Source organism: Anolis carolinensis, chromosome 1 (assembly GCF_035594765.1).
Source record: "Anolis carolinensis isolate JA03-04 chromosome 1, rAnoCar3.1.pri, whole genome shotgun sequence".
Classification (NCBI taxonomy): Eukaryota; Metazoa; Chordata; class Lepidosauria; order Squamata; family Dactyloidae; genus Anolis; species Anolis carolinensis.
This window is the reverse complement of record NC_085841.1, coordinates 60,001,814-60,021,477: the sequence shown is the minus strand read 5'-3', so window position 1 is coordinate 60,021,477 and position 19,664 is coordinate 60,001,814. Positions and strand designations below refer to the sequence as shown.

Genomic DNA, 19,664 nt, shown 5'->3' with positions numbered 1-19,664 from the left:
CCCCCCCCCCCCCCCTTCTCCCTGGTCCCATGAATGCCTATGATGATGTTAGAACAAGGCATATACAATGGCTGGGAACAGTGACAGCAGTGACATGGGCATGATCTGCCTTCCTTTCCCTGTGCTGATGAGTGCAAATAAAAATGACAGCAGCCATGCTATCCCAAAGTTGCAGGATATTCCGGAGTTTCAAGCAAATGTGTCATTCTACCCAGGCAATAAAAACCATCTTGAAGCTGGCTCACAGTTGGTGAGTCTACAAAATGTACATTCCCAATGCAAGTTACGACATGAATTCAGCCAGAAGCAGTGTGATAAAAAAAACACTTACCAGAAATTAGGAATCAAGCCATAAAATCTGCTGAAACTGATGTATGTATAACCACTGCACAGCAGGGAGCTGAATGCCAAATGTGGAGCCCTTGTGGTTAATGCTGTAGCAGTCAGAGTAAGAAAGCAGATACTGGATGTCCTGACCCGGATTAAATGCTGTGTGAAAGCAGCCTCTGAAGCATCCCTGAAGTTTGTCTGGATTTACACTGGCAAATAATACAGCTTGCACTGCATTATATGGTCATTGTAGACCCATATAATGCAGTTTGAACTGTATATATAGGACCCACACTGACTTTAATGTAGTTCAGTCTGTATTATTTGGCAATGTAAACTATTCTTTGTCCTCTGTTTCTTCCTAAAAAGTGTTCCAGTTGTACCCAGTGCTGAGGCAGAGCTTAGTTTCCATTTCCTCAATGAAACACATTAGATTGAGAGCACTACCTGCATTGTGCAGAATGGTGGCAGTCTGTTTTCTTGGTATGAGAGGTTCTCTGATATTTAATTTTTAACATTTCTTCTGTCACAGAAGTTGGGAACTCTAGGTTCCCAAATTCTTTAATTCAACTATAATCTTCTTAAAACATATTGCAGCTAAATCTACTTGATGTTAACAGAAGTAAAGAGGATGGTTAAATTTGCGTCTGACAGATTTTTAAGACAGCTTAGTTGTGGCTAAAACTTTATGACATCTGGCAAAACACATTAACACAGTTTTTTCTGGAGCTGTGCTAATTGTGCATGAAGCAGCACATACTGCATGGAATTGATTGTTTTGACTTTCTACTTTACTGATTTATTTTTGTGACTTTTGCAAGTGTAGTTGTCTTGGGTCAGTTTTCTTTTCTGCATGCATTATATTGCTTTCACAGTAGAACTGAGCTAAAAGCCTCTTTTGAATAGGCTTGGTATGATATTGATTGCATTTTAACTCTGGAAAAAATATGAGTTTTCTAGATTTCTATCACCAGTTCAATGTATGAGAGATTGTCAAGCAATGGACTTAAAGCTTCATTGATTAACAATCCAATTCACCATCAAACTCAAGATTTACAGTGTGATTCTATAATAGTTTTTCAAAAGTAAATATGGAATTTTTGAATGTATATATATTTGAATTAATAGGCTACTTACTCTTCTACATGCAAGTAAAAAACAAACAGTAAGTGTATACAGGATAGTAATGTTAGAATATGAATTCAGTGAGACAAGATGAAATTTTCATAAGCTACCAGATATTGAATGACGACCTACCTAATTCCCCATCACTTCATAACTTGTGATATGTAGAGGAGATTTCTATTCTGTGATGGCTAATTTGAATTCAATGAGGCTACCATGTGGTAATTTTACTTTGTTATTAATACATTTTTAATGTGCCTCAATGTGATAGTAACTGGTATTTAATCTACAATATATCAAATTTGCTCTGGTGTACAGATATCTCAAGGCAGCTTTATAATAATGACAAAAATGAAATTTCTCTAATTAAACCAACCATGGGAATGTCCCAAGAAAAGACGCTTAGATTGCCGTGTTTTTTGTTTTTTGTTTTTTTACTATCACAGTATTATTCTTCTATTTTTATTTTAGAATTTAACTGTTGAACCCATCTGGGCAGTCCATGCTTTGCATGCAAAACTTCCCAGGTTGCACTATTTTCGCTGAAAAAAACAACTTTGTTCTAAATCCCAGGAAATACATTGCTATTTACAATCAGTAGAGATTTTGGACTGTGGGTCTTCCATGATATCTTGGTTGATATCAGCCGTTCCTATTGGCTTTGGCTTCTCAGCACTGAAACCTAGAATATTTGGAAGTTGTAAGGTTCCCTGCTTCAGTAGTAGGAAATATTTGGCTAGATAGGGTGTTCTGATCCTCTGAAAGATAGTTTCACTTTCTAACTCAATATGCAAATATAAAGCTTCAAGTACAGGCACTCCCCAAGTTTCAAACATCTGACTTACAAACTACTCATAGTTAAGAATGGAATGGGACAACATCTACCCCTAGGAAAGGAAATTCACTCTAGAAGGATTTCTCATGAGGAAAAGGTGTCTCCACTGAGACTTCTCACCAATCCTTGTTTCCACAACAATTTTTTCAAAATCCAATTATCACAGGGATAGAAAGTGAGGAGAAATCTTCTGAACAGGGATACAGACAGCTAAACAAACACCACCCTTGTGATCACCCTCCCTATACTATCCAAAGCTATCCAATTTGTTCTGATTTACGAACAAATCCAGCTTAAGAACAAACCTACAGAACCCATCTTGTTTGTAGCTTGAGGGCTGCCTGTAATGAGCAACAATGTTCTTCTTGTTTAAATAAAAGGACCAAAGTGTGAGATAGGCAAGAAACAATCACTCATGACCCTATCTCTTTACTTATTCTAATAGTCAGGTCATGATCTTTTCTTCCAGTGGACTCTTCTACCACATGGTTTCCGAGAACCTATCACACAAGCATTTCAGAGAAATCCAGTTTATGGAAGTGGCTTGCTTTTAAACGTCTAATCAAGTACTCACACTGTCAGGGCTTTTTTTTTTTTTGGCATGACACCACAGTCATTTGCTAGTGGCTGCTTCCACTTGCTGAATTGGTCCTTAGCTAGGTAGGTTATCACCTGCGATATTTAAAAGGAACAGCTTTTGTTCTCTGCTGTGCCAGCCAAGTGATTCATCTGAATAGCCTGCCTTACAATTATTATATTTCCCCATGAAGCAGTTGCAAAATATCATGTTTCCTTTGCAGAACAACTGTATTCTAGCATTATTAGAAAATTCCTTCCACAGATCATTTCACAGATAATCCTGCAAATCAATTTTGTCAAGCTAGGCCATGCATACAGAGGCACAACTAAATTTGGTTCCTGAAAACCACTGTCTCTGATTTTGATCACTAACATTCTAATTTCCATGTTAAAAACAAATGCTGTGAGGTCTTTTGCTGATTGGTTTTTGACTTTATGGCTTCTCAAATGTCCTTTTTCATTGTTAATCTGTGTGATGTTTTTCCAGTCCATTCTAAACATGTTACTAAAGAGCTAATAACAGCAGGACTATGTACTTATTTGACATTAAGTCTTGAAAGAAGTGTTTTTTCTTCTTCTAAGCAAACAAAAAGGAGCAAACAATTAGTGATTTTACAAAATAAATAAATAAATCTAGGAATAAAGTTAATTGGAACTTATTTCTAAGTAGATACATGTGGGAGTGTGGTACATATATTATTTGAGATTCATTTTGAAATTCAAATTGGAGAAGTGTTTTAAGTAGAAAACATTTGCTTTCATTTTTTACTCTACCACTCTTCGCTAAAACTCTTGAATATTTGTTCCCTCCTAATGTACTGTATTTCATTGATTCTAAGACAGCATTGATTGTAAGACGCACACTGATTTTAGTACCACCAACAGAAAAAGGCATGCACCTGCATTTCTAAGACATACTCCATTTTTAAATATGTTTATATGGCAGAAAAAGTTAATCTTAGAATAGAAGAAATACAGTGTTTATTTAGCAGCCTAAATGAGATTGCCAAACATTTATGTCAGTGATTAACTTTAATATCTGTTTTTTTCTGCAGGATGATCCTCTGCGGAATATAAATCTTGCCATGGATGTTGCAGAAAAATATCTAGATATCCCAAAGATGTTGGATGCAGAAGGTGGGAACTAGTGTGCTTTTAATAAGTGTCAGGTTGGATCTAAAATCATTATTCCACATCTCTTCTTTTCAAATGTTTCCACAAAAGCATCTTTTTCATGTAATTCTTTATCGAACATTGTGATATCAGTTTTTCTATGTATCAAATATGTTTAGATACATATCTCAATGGTCAGCTACTCCTACCTCTTGATGCCTCTCATGTATCATCAGGACTTTGCTATAACTGTAAAGGGAGCTTGGGATGGAATTAGGACAATTTAGAAGTTACTTGTTAGGGCCAAACTAATGTGATGCTAAATTCACTGGTCAGAAGCTTGATAGGCTTTGGAGAAGTGCCACTGAAATGTGAGTACTTTTGGGTTGGACTGAAGGTCTATGCAGCAGGCTTATAAGGAGGACTGTGGTTAACCAAATGGGGATAACTACAATCCATCTGGAAATACAACTAGATTTATCATTAACAACTTCATTTTTAGATCCTGAAAAAGTTATCTTTTTGGACTCTTCCAAAATCCCCATGTCATTGGAAAGCAAGTATGCTGACTAAAGGATTTCAGGAGTGGTAGTCCAAAAAAGCATATTTACTTTTAACCCCCCCCCCCCCCCCGAAAGCACATACCCCTAGACTTGGAGCTGACCCACCCTAAGTATCATTTAGCCATTTGTCCGGAACAGAAGCAAGAAAGTGCTAGTGAATTTGTATCTTGCTTTTGGGCTTCCCGCAAGCATCTGGAACCAAATGCTGGATTCGACAGGCGTTTCTTTCTTATGTCTATGTACATACACACTCTTCCTCTTTTACCCTGATCCTTTTATTTTTGTGGCAATTTCTGCCTGGGTTTTACATCACTTAGATTTTGATTAGTCTAGTTAATTAGTGAGGTTGGTTATTTAGAAAGAAGAACACATACAACAGTGCTGGCTAGTGGCTACCCAATTCCAGCTAGTTAAGTGGAATGTAATAGTAGTCCAACACACTGAAAAGGCTAAAAAAAAAAGACTTGGAAAGAGATAAAAAGAGAACTAAATAATTGGAAAAATTTAAAAATCTCATTATGGGGCAGAATCTCAGCCATAAAAATGAACATTCTCCTGAGGATGCTCTTCTTATTTCAATGTCTTCCAATTTTAAGGAATCAAAAAAGTTTTAGAATGTGGAACAAAGATTTAAACAACTTTATTTGGCAGAGGAAAAAATCTGAAATATGATGAATTAGTAAAGAGACATGGACTGGACTACGCACTAAAATCACTCCAAGAAATAAAAGAAGATTACTCAAATATTTCATGGCTACAATATGGTCAACTTAAAGAATATTACAATAAGGACAAGACAATTGGATTTATGGACAAAAATAACTTATGGGATAGAACATTATTGGCAGATGGAAAACAAATTTCTAAAATATATAAAATATTATTAGATTGGAATACAGAGACTGAGCTGGTCAAAAACTGTATGGTCAAATGGGCCAAAGATATAGGGAGGCCAATCCTATTGGAGGAATGGGAAGCTTGCTGGCGCAGAAAATTGAAATTTACATATGCCCACTCACTAAAAGAAAACTTGATGAAAATGCTATATAGATGGCATATAACCCCCCAAAAACCCGGACTCATAAATAAAAATATGAATACAAAATGTTGGAAATGTGGGGAAGAAGAAGGATCCTACCACCACATTTGGTGGAGATGTAAAAAAGCAAAAGAATACTGGTCCATGATCCACGAGAGCACACAAATAATATTTGATACTAAAATTCCAAAATTTGTAGAAACATACCTATTAGGCATCTCCAAAATTTACCCAGGTACTAACAAAGAAAAAATACTGACATTCCTCACGATGGCTGCGAGAATTATATATGCCAGACATTGGAAACAGAAAGAAATTCCCTTAAGAGAGGAGTGGCTAATTAAAGTCACAGAAATAAAAAATATGGACAGACTAACCTATCTACTTGCCAAATATCAGGGTAGGTCAAGAAAGGAAACTGACCGGCAACAGGTAGAGAGATACCTATCTCTAAGACAGACAAGAAAATAGAAAAGAGAAGCAGAAATACAATAGCACCTAAAAGCAGCAGTTCCCCCAATGGATACAAGGAAGAACAAGTAGAAGACAAGGGATCAAAGAAACGAACGAAGACAAAAGACTAAGGAACTTAAATAAGGAATCCCCTCCTGAAGTGATTTGGAAGTCTACGTTTAAACCTACCCCTTCCAACCCCCCCTCCCCCAATGCCCCCCCCCCCGTCACTCCTTTTCTTTACCTTCTCACCCATCCTCCCTACTCTTCCCCCCATCGAAAACCTCCCTGACCCCTTCTTACCTTTCCCCCCTTTTATATATATGTATTAAATTTCTTTAATAAAGATTACTAAAAAAAAAAAAAGGAAAGGCTCCAGGTTGGGGAAGGCTGATGTAGGTGCAGTATATGTCTCGAATCTGGAAATGCTCCAATGAAACTGAGTTATACGTATTATGTCTTTACTAACATTATTTGTTAAATGGGGGGAAATGTATTTGTTTCTTTATCTGTCAATAGTTTTGCATTCAATATTTTATCTTTCCAGGCATCTTACATAAAGGTTGAAGATGATCAATTTCAGTTTTACAATGCTTGCAGAATGGCAGCACAGGCTAGCACCAGTCTTTTACACATAAAACAAAGCTGCATGGTAGTCCTTTTCTCTGTACTTCTCCTTGTATCAGTTTTGTTTCTCCTTTCTTGTAGATATTGTGAATACCCCCAAGCCTGATGAGAGAGCTATCATGACTTATGTTTCCTGCTTTTACCATGCTTTTGCTGGAGCAGAGCAGGTAGTTATAATTTGTTTTTGTTTTGTTTTTTACTTTCACCCATGTTTGTTTCTACGTGTTGTGGATTTCCACTGAGTTTATTATTTGACCTGAAGTTTCTTTCTTTGTTAATTAGCAATGACAAGTAGTTATGAGACTCCACCTTTCGTTCTGAAACCCTATAGCCATCATTATTTTAAGGAACTGAAATTAGATAGAACATTTTAAACACTTTTATGTATTCTGTTACAATTTCCTTTCCTTTCAAAACAATGTGATTTAATGTAAAAAAGGAACAATGGCTTCAAACTACAGGAAAGGAGATTCCACCTGAACATTAGGAAGAACTTCCTCACAGTGAGGGCTGTTCGGCAGTGGAACTCTCTTCCCCAGACTGTGGTGGAGGCTCCTTCTTTGGAGGCTTTAAAGCAGAGGCTGGATGGCCATCTGTCGGGGGTGCTTTGAATGCGATTTCCTGCTTCTTGGCAGGGGTTTGGACTAGATGGCCCATGAGGTCTCTTCCAACTCTACTATTCTGTGATTCTATGATTCTATAAGGCAGTTTGCAGAAAAGGAACAGAATCCCACCAGTTCTAATGCTGGTTAGATTTACTGAGAAGGTTCTTTCCTGTGACCTCAGCAGGCAGGCTTGTGAAGGTGGAAGGACTGAGAGAAAACCACCCCTTGAGGTTGACAATATTTTGACATCTTCCTATGAGGAGATACAATCATCCAGAAGTCAACTCTGATTGAGTAGTGATGCTATAATATCACAGTGTTGTGTAGATCATCTGAGGTTGGTCAAATTGCCTCTAGAAAAAAATATAGATAAGGAAAAACATCTGCAAAAAGTATCCAGCTATATAAAGCTTCACCCAGGTCCTCACTCTCTAATATGCCTCTTGCATTATATATTTCTTCAGTTGACATCCATTTTATATTATCCTTTGGTTTCTCTTTTTGTTTGTCTCAAGCATTATTTTCTGAGTTTTTCTGTGTGATAATTACTCAGACAGTGTCCAGATGGTAGCATAATTGAAGTTACTTTGAGTCAGCATCATCTTTGAGTTCACACGCCATCCTGAGAATGTCATCTACATCACCATTGGCAGAGATGAAACTCAAAATAGCTCTTACAGACAGCAAGCAATTCATCAAATGAATAGTGGTGTAATTGCTGATAATGGTCCGTACATCCTCCATGACCATGTTTTCCCTGAACATTTAATTTTCAAACTCCGTTCAAGAAATACAAAAGAGAAAATCTATAGCAGTATATTTGAACAGAATAGTATCACATTACATTTAAGGGCTTCCCCTTTCTCTGTATGTGTTTAATGATATGGACTCATTCAGTTGTGCCCTTGCAATTAATATTTTGTTCCTAGACTTAGAAAAGTTAGCCAAGATGGATTAGAGTAAAAGTAGAAGTAAATAGCTGAAGCAGTCTCAAATGACTGTGGCCTCTTAGAATCTTTTCATATCAACAAGTTGCACTTATGTTTGTGTATATATTGTTATGCTTAGATATACAACCACATTTGATGTCTTCCAAGTGAATTGGTTGCTTACACTGGCAAAACCACAGTCATTTTTATCATAGTGCCTATTCCCTTTCAGGTTGCCATCATCTCATAAATGTTTTGATGAAATAGCTTTTCACACCAAAGATTGTTGTGCATGAATATATACTTAAATGGGGGGGGGGGGGGGTTGCATCAACAGCCTAACAAAGCATTGCATTTTTCCCATTTCAGAACACCAGCTTAAGTCTTTGATAGAATTTTAATATTTAACAGACTGAGCATTAGAAAGATTAATAGTCCATGCAACACTTTCAATTAAATGGAGTTAGAAAATGGATTTATCACTGCAAACATTTATCTAGACGTCTGTGTGGCAAAAATCCATCTGTATGTCATCTTTTGAATTCATGCAAGAAAGATGATGCAAATTTTTCATAAAAAGCATTTTTCTTTCTTGGATTTGTGTGGCTGAGCACAATCCAGAGAAAGATTGTGCAAACTCTGTTGAAAGACTTTGGTCATGCTGTCATTTTCTGTGCTGCTCATTTGGGAATGCAGAAAGCAATCCTTGTTATATAAAAAAGTGATACATTGCAGTGTTGTCTCATGTGGGAAACCCACATCGTTGTTCACTCAGCCTAACAATGCAGGTCATTAGGGGAATATCTGTTGGCTTTTTGGGGTTTGGGGAGATTAGGTAGCTTGAAGCAATGCACCCGTACCTTATAAGGAAAAATCACTTCAGTGGACATGTGTATAAACTTCCTTTGTCATCACCAATGCATGGTAATTCTTACTTTGTTTTGGCTTTTATGCTCTGTATTTTGCAGGCGGAAACAGCAGCTAATCGGATTTGTAAGGTGCTTGCTGTGAACCAAGAAAATGAAAAGTTGATGGAAGAGTATGAAAGGCTAGCAAGTGAGGTAAAGAAATCCTGATACAATTGTGAAGTAATTTTTTTGATAGTAAATCAGGTGTATTTCAGTGTGTAACCATAACAGCAAAGTAACATTTGTGCAAAGCTGTTGTTTCCAGTAGAGTATCTTTCTATTCAGATGTGGTCATTAAGTGGAAAAGAGAACATTTCCATTGCATTTGACATGAGCTTTGTTTGAATTGAAAGTAAATTTGTTGCCTTTTTGTCTAGCAATGTAAAAACTATGTTTTTAAATGCAAAAGATTGCTTATGATTGTTTTGCCTAGCTGCAACTTGATACTTGCTATCAAACTTTAGATTTTGGCCACTCATAAAATAGTTGGCACTTGGGTTATAATAAACTGCAAATTCCAGTTCCTCCTTCAGGCAAACAGAGAGAAAAATCTTGCTGCTGTTGGAAAGTAATATCAGTAAAACCACATCTGTTTCTTACCTAATGATGAGGTTTCTGACAATGATAACTCAATGCTAATGTACTTTGGTTAGTCATAACTAGAAAATCCTTATGGAAATGGCAGCTGTAAGACCACAGTACCAAAGATAGATAGATAGATAGATAGATAGATAGATAGATAGATAGATACACATATATACATGTATACATATACATATGTGTGTGTGTGTGTATACACACACACAAACACACACACACAAAGTGCTACATTGTTTCCTTGCAGTACCATCCTCCAATCCAACAATTGTCCCCACTTTGGCAATATATATGGTTTGTGGTTGCAGAGATATAGCCATTTCAAATTGAATCTATCTTTTTGAAGATTATTATTTTATTATTATTTACTTTATTTATATTCTGCCTTATATACCATGTGGGGACTCTAGGTGGCTAACGACCCCTTTTCAATGCAAAGATTAAAAACAAATAATACAGTGTGGATTAAGGTAAAACAGATTAAAATATAATAAATATATTTTATTATTTTATTATTATTTCTTTGTTTCTGTCCCGTTTTTCTCTCTGCAAGGGGACTCAAAACAACTCCTTAAAATAACCTTTAAAATCACCTCCCATCCCTGCAGAATCCCACCTACTTATGGAAGGCCAGCAGGAATTTGCATATATGTATTTATATATTACCAAAGTGGGGATGATTGTTGAATGTAGCACATCCTATAATCATACTCTCTTTCTGTGCTGTAAGGAAAGGATTATTTAGCTCAAAGTGCAAATCTATTTAAGCATTCCTGCATGCTGAACTTTCTATGCATTTCACCCCTGCATAATCACCCCAAAAAATAGAGCCATACCGACTTTGCTTTGGAGCTGAATGTGCTTTTCCCCCCTGTTCAAATTAGAGATCCTTTGTATACTCTCTCATCTTAGCTGACTTTTTGTGATTTCACATATGTACACCACAGCTTTTAGAATGGATTCGTCGTACAACTCCTTGGCTAGAAAACAGGACCCCAGAGAGGACTATGGCAGCTATGCAGAAGAAGTTAGAGGACTTCAGAGATTATCGCCGAAAACACAAACCTCCCAAGGTCCAAGAAAAATGCCAGCTGGAGATCAATTTTAATACATTGCAGACAAAATTGAGGATCAGCAACAGACCAGCTTTCATGCCATCCGAAGGGAAAATGGTTTCGGTAAGTAAAGGTTCCTATGCATCTTCCTTCTTGGGTTTTGGAATGGTGCATCAAACGTGGGAAACTGCAGAAAACTATTCAGATTTAATCCCATCAATGCTAAATTATTTGGATTTAATTCCCATCATTAAGAAAGGAAATACAGATATATAAAATAGACTTGCAGCAGTTCATCTATTAATGTGTTGTCATCTTCCTATTTTGCCTCAATAATAGGAGATACATCTAAATTTTGTCTTGGCCTTTGCTCTTTGGGTAGATTGTCTGCCATTAATTTTTATGACAATTTGTATATGTACCTTTCTATCTGAAAATCATAAGCATTTTAAATTTCTGTTACTACTTGAAGAATAGTGTCACTCTTTGGGATATTATTAGCATCTGTTTGTTTTCCTAGTAGACTGGAAACTGTCAGGATTTCTCCTCACCTTCCAGGTGCCTTATTGATGGTTCCAGGACAGTACAGTCATTTTCAAGTCTCTTCCACTTTGCTTTAAATGTTACTTGTACTATAACACCTCTTTCTCTTTCTTTTTTTTGTATGGTTTTCATGACTTTATTCTGACATTTTGGAGGTTTTCTTTCTTGTATATAACACTTGCCCTTTCAGGAAAATCATTCTTAGGAGTGGAACTACAGTCTGTCCTAATATAGTTTAGCAGTAGTTTCACTAGGTATGAAGCTAAGGAACAGTAGTTTCACTATGTATAAAATGATGTTCTAATACTACTTTTCTTTTTTGCTAAATTATCTATCAGCCTATGAAACAGAAATAATTTACAGTTATACATGGAAGATGTGTTTTTAAAAAAATCACATGGATTCTTGTCTCCATACATATCATAGGATATTGCCAGTGCGTGGCAAAGACTTGAACAAGCAGAGAAGGGCTATGAGGAATGGCTGCTGAATGAAATACGAAGGCTTGAACGACTAGAACATCTGGCTGCTAAATTTCGACAAAAGGCTTCTTCACATGAAACATGGGCATATGGTAAACTGTTGTCAGGGGCAATATATATCCAATCATCCATCATCCCATTGTGATGATTTTATTAAATTTTCCAGTTTAAATTAGTAGGCACTATTAAATAAAAAGAAGTGGTTGTGGGATTATAATGGGTAACTGAAAGCTGTACAGTAACTTTGGAGCAGAAAATTGTAGAGGTTCATGGGAAGTGCTGTAAATTTTCTTAATTTATAATATTTTAGAATACATGCTATATTGCATGACTTAAAAATTCTGGAGTCTTTACTTACTGCCACTTTCCCTAAGAGAATAGCTTTGTAGTATCCTTTATTCAGTTTTTCAGTTTCACCTTACTCTGCCCATTAAAAACAGGCCTAGAGAAGAAGGGTCATTTTAAGAATTAGAAAAAAAAACTTGCCTATTTTTGCAAGTTAATGGCATCAAGAAGATAGAATCATCTCTTATTGTTCACATTGTGTGTATATCTGGCTTGTGTGACTGGTGACATATTCAGGAGAATACAGATCACTAATAGCCACATAAACATGCCAAATGATCCTCCTTCATCTTGCATTCCCATGAACACAGAAGAAGAGGTTTATCCAGCCTCTATGGGGCTATTAAACCTGGTGATATAGGCTGTGTTCACTAGTAGTGATGTAGTGGTGCCAGGTCTTCTAGTGTCCAAGCCTGGGGATGTTCTGAAGAGCAAGGATGATAGCATCATCATCTGAACCCCTCTGTACCTTTGCAAACTTCCTTGTATCGCTAGCCATAGATGTTTTGGCACAAGCTGGGGCTCCAAAATTATCATTGTGGCTTATTTCCTGTCCTGATTTTATGAAAAGCTAATAAAAGAACAGTTTAGGATCCAAAAAAATTAGTAGGCCTAATTAGTAGGCAGCTACCCAACAAGTCAAAGTTATACCCATGTTATGTTAACACTGTGAGGATTTTTAAGCTTGACATAGTTTAGAATATGTCAAAATACAGCCATGAAATCACAGGTATTTCGAAGAAGCAATTGAGGCCTATTAGTTTTACAAAAGATTTAATCCTGGTGGAGATGAAAACTGCTGGAACTAATATGTTAGTATTGATCAACTTAGCTGCCTGCATTAGAGGTAGGAAGTTATTATGAGGACTGTCAGTAAAATTGGTTGTGGTCAAAATGTTTCACTATCACAGGCATAGAGAAAATGACATCACAATTGAAGTGTGTTTGTTCATAGTGCATTCATGTATCATACTGCCCAACCCTAAGCAGATTGTGTAAAACTCAAGGTTAGGTCCTTAAGAATCTTTGAAATCTGCTATAAGTAATTAGCCTTCATTAATGTTGCCTTTTTAATATGACGTTCTGTTCTACAGTGCGACCATGAATGTCTGAGGAATTAGGTGGTTGAATATGAGAACAGTTGAGGCGATAATCTAGTCAAAGTGAGTCAGGAAAATCAAGAGGGTGGTCATCAGCCAGTCCAGAAGTCATTCAGTCATTTAGCCAGTAGTTCATATAAACCAGTGGTTCTCAACCTGTGGGTCCCCAGATGTTTTGCCCTTCAACTCCCAGAAATCCTAACAGCTGGTAAACTGGCTGGGATTTCTGGGAGTTGTAGGCCAAAACACCTGGGGACAAACAGGTTGAAAACCACTGATATAAACAAAGCCTGCAAGAAGTATAGCAGAGTCATAAATTGTAGCCACTTCAAGGTCAGGAAACACAAATGCGGAAGAGTTCTACCAGGTATTATTATTATTGTTGTTGTTGTTGTTGTTGTTATTATTATTATGATGATGTTTATTTATACCCTGCTTTTTCTCTCCACAAGGAGACTCAAAAGTGGTCACATGTGAGTTTGAAAACAACAAATCTGCCAGGGATTGACTGGGAGATTTATAGCAAACTTTTTCCAGATTCCAGGTGTCTAATTAAGGCAGTGCTTCCTATGTAATAATTGCTGGAAGCGGCACAGTCTTTGCCTCTTTGTCATTTGATGAATGATGGCAAGGGGTCCTCAGCATCTGCAGCCTCCTGTTGGGGAGTAGGGCCCTCTTCGGCCTCAACCCCCCAGTTCTTTAGCAAGACCATCAATAGCAGAAGCTGCAGATTCCTGGCAATCTGCCACCTCTTCTCCAACTGAATCCTCCAATTTCAGACAAGGAGTCATGACAAGCATAAATAAATAATTCAGTAACGAGATTTAGCATATGGGAGAGCAATTGTGGTTCTCTAGAACTTTTCAGCCTACTGTTCCCATCAGCCTTGATAAGTATAACTAATAGTGAGGGATTATGGATGTTCAGCAAAGCAATATTCCACTATTACAATACTGAAGTAATCACAAACATATACTTGTTCCAACAACTTGTAATAGGTACAACAAAAAATAGTATACAATGGAATATAAGTTTGTTATATTCACAATACTGATTACTGTTTCTTTCTTGTAGAAGGGAATTTTGAACAAGGGTTACTTTCCTCTTTAAAGTTCACAATGATGATTTCTTTCTCTTACTTTCTTATAAAAGGAAATTTCCAACAAATGTCTCTATAAACAAATTTTCCTCTATGCTTCCTTGTAGAGAACTTCCACAACCAGTTTCGACCTTGACCGAGTCTACTTCAGGTGGAAAAGTTTCCCATTTCACAAATTCAAGTTATAATAAAGTGGACCTAAAGGGAATGAACAGTAGTAGCTGAAAAGTAGTTTAATAGCAAACAGACCCCCCAGATTATGGCTGTTGCCATTCAAGAACATTAATAGAGCTACAGTTGCCTTTATCCAAACTGTTGAATTCTGTGAAACTTATATAGTAACATCATGTTGCCATGTCATGAAATTTATATTAAAATGTTATTTACTGTTGAGTCTTGAATGTGGCTGCATTTTCTTTGGTGTATCTGACGGTTTGGTGAGTAGCCAGCCATCCTCCCAGGAAATCTAAATGGTTTTGAATTTTCTTTCTGCCAGGGAGAGAGCAGATTCTGCAGCAAAAGGATTATGAGGCAGCTTCTCTGACTGAGATCCGTGCTTTGTTGAGGAAACATGAGGCCTTTGAGAGCGACTTGGCTGCTCACCAGGACAGGGTGGAACAGATCGCTGCCATTGCCCAGGAGCTGAAGTATGTTCCATTTAGAGGCACACAGCTGCTGACATTTAACTGATAAACTCTTTCCAATAAATTTGATAGTGTCATAGGTACAATGTAAAAATTCCACAGATAGCTTTGTAAGTGTTATTATCTTGGCCTGCGTGTTGAAAACCTTTCTTATTTCCTCCTAAACTAAAAATAGAGGTGCCTCAGCAGAGCAAAGATTGCTGTGCTAAATTAATAATAAAACATTGCTTGTCCTGTCTTCCTGGTCATTGGCTCTGCTGTGTGAGACCAGAGTTTGCATCTCATGTGTTGAAATTGAAAGATGACTGAAAGTTACTTCTTTCTCAAGTAGCACTTATCAGAGTGCTATATGTTTAAAATAAGTCTATATAACTCATGCGTAAGTCTAGAAATTTTAGTAAAAAAATCAATTCAAAAAATCTGGATCAACTTATCCAACAGGCCAACGTATGTACTGTTCCTTTGCTTTTATAAAAAAAAAAAGCATATCCTGCTCTGAGTCGTGGTGAAATGCAAGAGCTTAGTCTGTCCTGGGCCAACCTAAAAGAAGGACCGGTTTCTTCTACTCTTTCCACTGCAATTTCATTTCTGTTGATTTCTGTGGAAGTATATACAGTAACTGCCAATTTGTAAATAGACCTCTTTTGATGTATTAACAATGTAAACATATACAGTATACAGTAGAGTCTCGCTTATCCAATCTTCGCTTATCCAACATTCTGGATTATCCAATGCAGTCTGCCTCCCGCCCAGATCCACAGCTCTTTCTCTAGGCAGCAAAGACTGAACTTTTTATGGATTTAACTTCTGATAGTGTTGTTACTGTAAGTTCATTTTATGCAATTCTATCTTTATTTGTGGTTAATTTTTTTAGTATTCAATGTTTTTGTAGTCAATGTTTTCAATACACTGCGATGTTTTGGTGCTAAATTTGAAAATTCAGTAATTACTTCATAACATTACCGTGTATTGAACTGCTTTTTCTGTCGATTTGTTATAAAACATGGTGTTTTGGTGCTTAATTTGTGAAATCATGACGTAATTTGACGTTTTATAGGCTTTTCCTTAATCTCTCCTTATTATCCAACATTTTCACTTACCCAACGTATTGCCGGCCCGTTTATGTTGGATAAGCGAGACTCTACTGTATATTTATTTTCTATTCACATTCACTTTCCTTATATTTATCCCATGGTACATACACTTCTCTCCCTTTCCTCCCTCTAACCTCACTATTTTTCTGACATATCATTTCTGTACCTTAGAAAGTGCCTAATTTTGGCTGAAATGTTCAGTATTAAGCAATTAAATATGTTGTTTATTTTTCTGTTATTGTAAGTCTGTCTTCTATCATGGGTAGCTTTTATCAGATTCCCAGCGTCATAATCCTAATATGGACATCAGTCAGCAAGGAAAAGTTCTTAGAAAGCTTAGTTCTGTGGATTACCACTGACTATGCTGTCTAGAGGATTCATAAAGTTATGGACCAAAAAATAGGACAAAAAAAGAAAAAGTAGAAAAAGTATTTACAACCTTCTTCACTACAAGTATAAACAAGTTTCACTGTTTATTATAAGAAAGTAGTTCAACTTAAAAAAGTTTGTATGGTGTCATGAGATAACTTTTATGGAAAACCAAGGATTAGAAATAGAAGACAAAAGTTCTTGGCTTTAGACAGGGTTCTCAGAGAGATGGTTGCACTGAGAAATTTTGGATGTGAAATGGATGATAGTCTTTCAGTTAACTCTGGTAGTTGTTAGCTCAGTCCCTCTGAAGGAAATGGCTCCTTTCTGCTTCCTGGATCTCTATAGCTCCATATTTTCCAGTCCTCTTCTCTTGGCAGTGAAAGTTGGCTATTTTTAGGGAACAATTGGTGTGTGTGACCTTGGGCTACACTAGTTGCAATCCACTGTCAGCACTGCCATTTTCTCTTACAGCAGCTAAGTTTAGGAGCATAAAGGTTAAAGTTGTTAAAGGCTTGCCGATCAATAATGTCTGGATAATTACTGCATCATGCGTACTGTGTGCTTTGTTTCAGTTACCACCACTGTCTTGGGCTAGGCAGTATTGTCTCAGAAATATAGCACCTATTTCATGAATGATCATAAACTCTTAAAGCAAAGACATTCAAAGTAATAAAAGGGAAACTTATAATGGTTATCTCATTAATATGACTTATGTTATTAAAGGTGATCCTAATATTGTTAGTTAGGAGACTGGAATCATTATCTTTAGATGTACATATAGTACAGATCACCTTAGATTTCGTATTGGGAGGCAGTATATATATTAAATTAACAAGTAGTTAACGTCTAGTTGTTATTAAATCCATTTGCAAATATATAACTACCATAAGTTAAATCACAGTTATAACTTGCTAAGGGTTAACGTCATTACTTTTGCAGTGTAACTGTAACTTTTAAATAGATTAAGGGCTACAGGGTCGATCTATGAGTGATGTATGAGTATGGCTGGATCTACACTGCCATATAATCCAGGCTGGATCCACACTGCCGTATCCAGATTACCAAAGCAGATAATCTAGATTTTATATGGCAGTGAAATTAGGGCCCCAGTTTCTGAATCCAGATTATTTGCTTTGAACTGGATTGTATGAGTCTACACTGCCATATAATCCAGTTCAAAGATGATAATATGGATTCAGAAACCGGATTATATGCCAGTGTAAATGGGGCCTATGTGATTGAAGAGGAATATCAAGTTTTGGCTTCTACTGAAGATCTTTTTGGCCATTTATGCTTTGTTGTGGGTATTAAGTCTGTGGCAAGGTGAATAGGAGGATACTATTTTGAACTGAACTCTAGTGGGTTAGTTGCATTTAAATTTTTAACAAGTAAATTTAAAAGTAACTCTTTTGATTACATCTAAGAAAACTTAAAAAACATTGCAGCTGTGACAATTACTATTATGGAAGCCTTTGAACTGATAACTGTAAGCAATTATTTTTGAAAACAGAATTTCAGTGCTTTGTTTGCTATATGATTTTGTATTTACAGTTTATCTAGCATAATTTACTTGGAGTATTGACTCTAGGGCCTATCTTTCAGCAACACAGAAACACTATTATCCTGGTGTAAAATTATGTCATTGGCCATGCTATCTGGAGATGATGGTTATTGTAATACAACCCATGTGGAGGGGAAATACTGAGAAAGTATGCCCTAACTGTTCACTTCACTTAAGACTTTTTATAATAAGGGTTCCACAGATCCATTCAAATGCAGGATATTTTTTTTACAAACATCCCTTCCTTGTCTGGAATTTAAAATATTCTTCTCATGTTAGATTAAATCCTTGACTCATTGGTATGTACTCACATCGTTATAATGTCTGCGATAAATATTGGCATACAAAGAGTGCTCTAATAGCAGCCAAGAGCTAAATGTAGCATATGATGAGACTCTCATGAACAAGTTAAGGACAGAGGACATACAGAGCATCAGGAAAAGCCCACAAACTACCCAGTGTTGAAACGCAACCAAATCCTGGCACAAATTTGTGGTCCTCATCAAGGACTTAGCTAAGCAGATGAGTTAATTAGCAGGGAAAAACTCTTTCCCCATTGGTCTCTCTGTCTGCCTGTCTCCCTCAGTTCTCTCCTCTTATCACCTTTCTTGTTAGGTTGATATTTGTGGGGGACATGTCTCCTTTTTTAAGCATATGGCAAGCCACTATGGCACGCATCTTGTTCTTCTCCTGTTGACATGGAGAGAGACAAAATGTCTACTGTGAGAATTAGATAGCTAGGCTCTGATTTATTTTTCTATCTAGTTATGTAATACATACTTTGAATAAAGTGTTTTATAACTTTTAAAGTTTTAATCTGCTCCTGTGTTGCTGAAGCTCAGTCTCTCTACTGCTGGCACTAGAAACTTCTGATCTGCCTAACTGCTGCTAATGCTGTTGCTGTTGCTTTACATTTTTTGAATGCTTTTTCCTTTTTGGAAATTATCCCCAACATCCAGTAGAATTCTAAATTTTGCTACACACTGTTGAGGCTTGTAATTTTATGGGCTCCTCTGTTATTGCAAAACTTGAGTGAGTTTCAAAAGCAGTATAGGAAGCTGCTGTATGTATCTAGATTTATTTATTTCGTGTCAAAAGCATTGGTACAGCAAATACATTTCAAATAATGGAAATAAAATAGAAAAGAAAAGAAATCACAAGCAACTAAATAGTTTTGGACCAAAAGCGGGCAACAGCAACCGCATTGTCTGTAGCTTTAAACAACTCCTCCTCCGTACATGAGGCAGGGTATCTAGATAATTTGTTATTACAGTGTTGACCAGATGAGGGCTAACGAGCTGAAATTAAATCTGGACAAGACAGAGGTACTCTTGGTCAGTTGGAAGACAGATCAGGGTATAGGGTTACAGCCTATGTTGGATGGGGTTACACTCCCCCTGAAGACACAGGTTCGCAGTTTGTGGGTGATCCTGGATTAATTGCTAATCCTGGAACTCCAGATGTCAGCGGTGGCCAGGAGCACCTTTGCACAATTAAAACTTGTGCAACAGCTGTGTCCATACCTTGAGACAGGTTTCCCGGATTGCAGTCTTGCATTTCTTCTGCAATGTAACTGTTTTTGACATATAAAGCTGCTCCTCTTCCTCTCCCCTTTGTTCTATTTCTGTGAAAGAGGTTATAGCCCTTGATGCCTACATTCCAGTGA

General features: G+C 36.8%; 1 protein-coding gene across 1 annotated transcript in view; it reads left to right on the top strand.

Moving 5' to 3' along the window:
• actn2 (actinin alpha 2) overlaps nt 1-19,664 on the top strand; it is a 72,499-nt gene that overhangs the window by 30,678 nt on the left and 22,157 nt on the right. Inside the window, exons 7-12 of the mRNA XM_062975252.1 lie at nt 3,925-4,006; nt 6,746-6,831; nt 9,167-9,259; nt 10,651-10,881; nt 11,728-11,875; nt 14,824-14,974. Coding sequence (XP_062831322.1) covers nt 3,925-4,006; nt 6,746-6,831; nt 9,167-9,259; nt 10,651-10,881; nt 11,728-11,875; nt 14,824-14,974 — 791 coding nt within the window. The remainder of the gene's footprint in view (nt 1-3,924; nt 4,007-6,745; nt 6,832-9,166; nt 9,260-10,650; nt 10,882-11,727; nt 11,876-14,823; nt 14,975-19,664) is intronic.